Raw genomic sequence first — 4,097 nt, 5'->3', positions numbered from 1 at the left:
TTGAAATATAATAAGATTGTATGTTATGAGGATCCTAACTACATTAATATTAATATGCAGTTGTACACCATTGTGACAAAGCCTCAATCCATGGATGCCAACACAGTTATTGCAAACTTTTGTAACAACTTGGACAGAGAGTTGAAGGAAATACCATATTTCAAATGGGAAGATGTAAACATGGTACAAGCATCATTAGTATTACTTCAAGTCTGATTTATGTCTTCATCATGTTTCCTGTTACTTCATTTTTCAGATTGTTCATAGTACTTTATTCGTAAAATTTATTACTTCATTCATAATGCATGTTACTTCATTCGTACACTATATTACTTCAATCATGTTTCCTGTTACTTCATTTTTCAGATTGTTCATAGTACTTCATTCGTAAAATTTATTACTTCATTCATAATGCATGTTACTTCATTCGTACACTATATTACTTCAATCATGTTGTCTGTTACTTCAATTTTCAGATTGTTCATAGTACTTCATTTGTATACTTTATTACTTCATTTGTATACTTTATTACTTTCTTCATGTTGCTTTTTAATTCATTCAATAGGTGTTGTTCCCCATATGTGCAAATCAGCATTATTATGCTGTTTGTTTTTGCTTCAAGAGAAATGCTATTGCTGTAATAGACAATTCTGCAAACGGGGATGACAATGACCTCATAATAAATTATGGTCACATTCCAGAAACATTGGTTCGTATTCTTCTCTTATGTTTGAATTTTATAACACATACATATGAATGCACACAACTATAAATGACATGTATTTGTTTTGTACATGCAGAGATCATACTTTTGTCACTTCCTCACCAAGAATGGTCTCCACGCATATTGTAAGATAGTGTCCAACTCCAAAATGCAGAGATTGAAAATGCCATGGAGAACAGTTGATAACGTTGAAGATTGTGGAGTATTTCTAATGCGGCATATGGAAACGTACAAGGGTGAGCGAGAAGGTTGCTGGAATTGTGGCTTGAAGAAATCAAGTTCGGGTGTCCTTCAGAGCTTGAGGGCTAAATATTGTTCGGCGCTGATGTTAGCCGAAAACAGCCATGAAAGCTTCAACAACAAAATTGTTACAACAGCGTATTATGAAGAGGAAAGCAAACACATTGAAATTGATGTTGAGAAAATGATTGCGGCATATTTAAAGAGCAAATGATCATTTTAGCAGATCAAATTTTGTATTCGACATACATTTGTTATGAGCATTGAATAAAGTACCACGCGTTTTAATATTGTTCATTATTAGGCTATATTACTGCATTGGTTAACAGATTTAGTTCATTTCAGAAATCTTAGTTCATTTCAATAATCTATTGACAAATGGAAAATATTTCATATAAAGTAAGATTAATAATATATTCCTACAATATATCTTGTTTATTCTCTTTAAGCTTGTAAAAAGTTTAAACAAATTCAAATTCAAAATGTAAATGAAGTAAGAAACAACATGGTTGAAGTACAGAAGTAAGTGAATGAAGAACATAATTATCCAACTGAAGTAAATTATCCAAATCCAGATATTTAGCCTCAACATCGTATTTTCCTCTTTATATGTTGTTCAATATTAGCATGTAATGTTGCATTGGGTACCATATTTAGTTCATTTCAGAGATCTTAGTTCATTTTTGAGATCTATTGATTATTGATAAGTGAATGACAAATGGAAAATATATCAAAGAAAGACTGAGAAAAACATTATAATAAAGAAAAAATAAGCCATTATAACAACACTTCAGTCTATTCTCTTTAAGCTCGCAAAAAGTTTTAACAAATTCAAATTCAAAATGTAAATGAAGTAAGAAACTACAAGACTGAAGTACAGAAGTAACACAATGAAGAACAGAAATATCCGAATGAAGTAATAAAACAACCAGCTTTAACATTGGTTTCTCCTCTTTTTCTTGTTATTCTCCTCATGTATTTATCACAATTTCTTGAATCATGCCGACCAACCTCGCCGCATTTTCCACATTTCCGACCAGGCTTGGACATCTCTCTCATTTCCTTCTCAAGCCGAGAAAGACGTCGACCACAACCTTTGGTTTTGACGACATCTGGCGGATGAACATCTATTTGACTAGGGACATGTGATCCATAAAAATTCTCAATCATTAATCTCTTTTCACTAATTGACAACACATTTCCCTCACCAAGTACTTCTTTTCTCCCTTCAGCCATAATTTGTCTAAATGCTCGAATTTTATCACTATCTCCTTCAATAAGTCCTGCAATATCATAAAAATCTCCATGCATATCCCTATACTCCTGCTTCGTCTCATCCGCAACAATAAATGTTTCAATATCATCATCAAACCCACAATGAACAGCCTTGACAAATTTAGACTTCAACCATCGTCCTCCATGTAACTCATTAGGGATTAATTTTATTTTTTTGTTTCTCAAGACCCAAAAAATGTGACTGCATACAAGCCCAATCCTCCCAAACATCTTACAACTACATGCATATGAATCAAAAGATGTGGAGTATGACACAGTCCAGTTCTTCGAGAACTTGTCGTTGACTACATAAATCTCATTCTCACCAATGTTTGACACTGTCACCATAGTGACATTGTCAACTGCTTCCTCTATCTCACTTTGAATTAGTTTGAAACCACTATCACTATATATTGTTGAAGCATGCTTCTCGAGGGCTGAATTTGTTTTCAAAGTTGGAATTGTATTAAAATCCAAGTATTCTAGCCTATTGTTGTTGCTCCTTTGGCCATCCAATGCATTGTTGTAATTCATAAGAAATTCAACAAGATTAGAACGAGACTTGGAGTACCTCTTGAAGAAATATGTTCTGAGATTCAGATATTGATGTGGTCTTTATTAGTGAACTCATTGAAAAATCCCTAAAGAATGCAGGCACCTGCAGTTCATTAGTTAAAAATATGCTTCAGAATAATGACAGAAATTCTTCAGCGTATAGAAAATATGTTTCCAAAGAGGATACATACCCAAAATTTTCGAGAGGCAAAACATCGAGGAAAACCACTCATTGTCCTTAAGCCCATTTTTTCCATTACTTTATTCCATTCTTCATCAAATTCTTCAGGCTCTATCAGCTCAGACCACACACAATTGTTTAACTCTTTTTTCAAATCTTCATTGCCAAGTAGATTCTTTGGTAACTTTTCCACAACCTTAAACATGATGTGCCACATGCACCATCGATGTCTTGTATCAACAAGGACTCTTTCCACAGCAACCTTCATTCCCAAATCCTGATCAGTAATGATCAATTTTGGTGCAGAACCCATACATTTGACAAAACGTTCAAACAACCATGCGAAGGAAATCAGCATTTTCTTTAGAATAAGCCTGCACCAAATGCTACAGTCTCCCATGGTTGTCTTTTCCTGTGAACGGTGCATTGCAAATATCAGCAGACCTGTATTACATCAATTCATCAAAAAAAGGATGTTATAAAAGAGATAAAGTAATATAAATGCTATGTTTAAACAGTAGGGTTTATGAATGAAATGAAGTAATAAAACATTATACTGAAGTAACAGACTCTAAAAATGAATAATAACACTTACTAATGAAGTAACATAGTATTCCAGTGAACTATCTATAATTGTGGATGATATGTTTCATATTAATTCTGTGTTTGTTATGTAAAGGTAAAACTTCCTCTCAATTATGAAGAAGAAAGTAGTTCTGAAATGTAGTATCTATAACTGTGCTCACTGCTAAAATGTGAACTTAACTAATATGTAAATATATAGTAATGAAGTTTCATGCCCTACTGTGAAAACCTATGAAGTAGTAAATTGATAAAATGAATTAATAAAACATGATATGAAGTAACAGACTCTAATTATGAACTACCTATTTCATAATTATATATAACATCCTTTTTAATGAATTGATGTAATACAGGTACTGCATGATATCTTTACTGAAGTAACAGACTCTAAAAATGAATTAATAACACATAATAATGAAGTAACATAGTATTCCAGTGAACTATCTTTAATTGTGGATGATATGCTGCATATTAATACTTCAGACACTAAGAGTTTTACTCTCCTAGTAAGACTCCTAAATACTTCTGTACTCACAT

The 4,097-nt window shown here is 32.6% G+C and overlaps 1 protein-coding gene across 1 annotated transcript; it reads right to left on the bottom strand.

Moving 5' to 3' along the window:
• Positions 1–1,825: 1,825 nt before the first annotated feature.
• LOC121790837 (protein FAR1-RELATED SEQUENCE 4-like) lies at positions 1,826–3,375 on the bottom strand. The gene is made up of 2 exons (XM_042188944.1): positions 2,986–3,375; positions 1,826–2,812 (listed from the first exon to the last, which is right to left on the bottom strand). Exons 1-2 carry the CDS (start codon positions 3,373–3,375, stop codon positions 1,826–1,828), a joined length of 1,377 nt encoding a protein of 458 aa, XP_042044878.1.
• Between the last annotated feature and the right edge of the window lie 722 nt (positions 3,376–4,097).

Source organism: Salvia splendens, unplaced genomic scaffold (assembly GCF_004379255.2).
Source record: "Salvia splendens isolate huo1 unplaced genomic scaffold, SspV2 ctg636, whole genome shotgun sequence".
NCBI lineage: Eukaryota > Viridiplantae > Streptophyta > Magnoliopsida > Lamiales > Lamiaceae > Salvia > Salvia splendens.
This window is presented reverse-complemented; position numbering and strand designations above follow the sequence as displayed.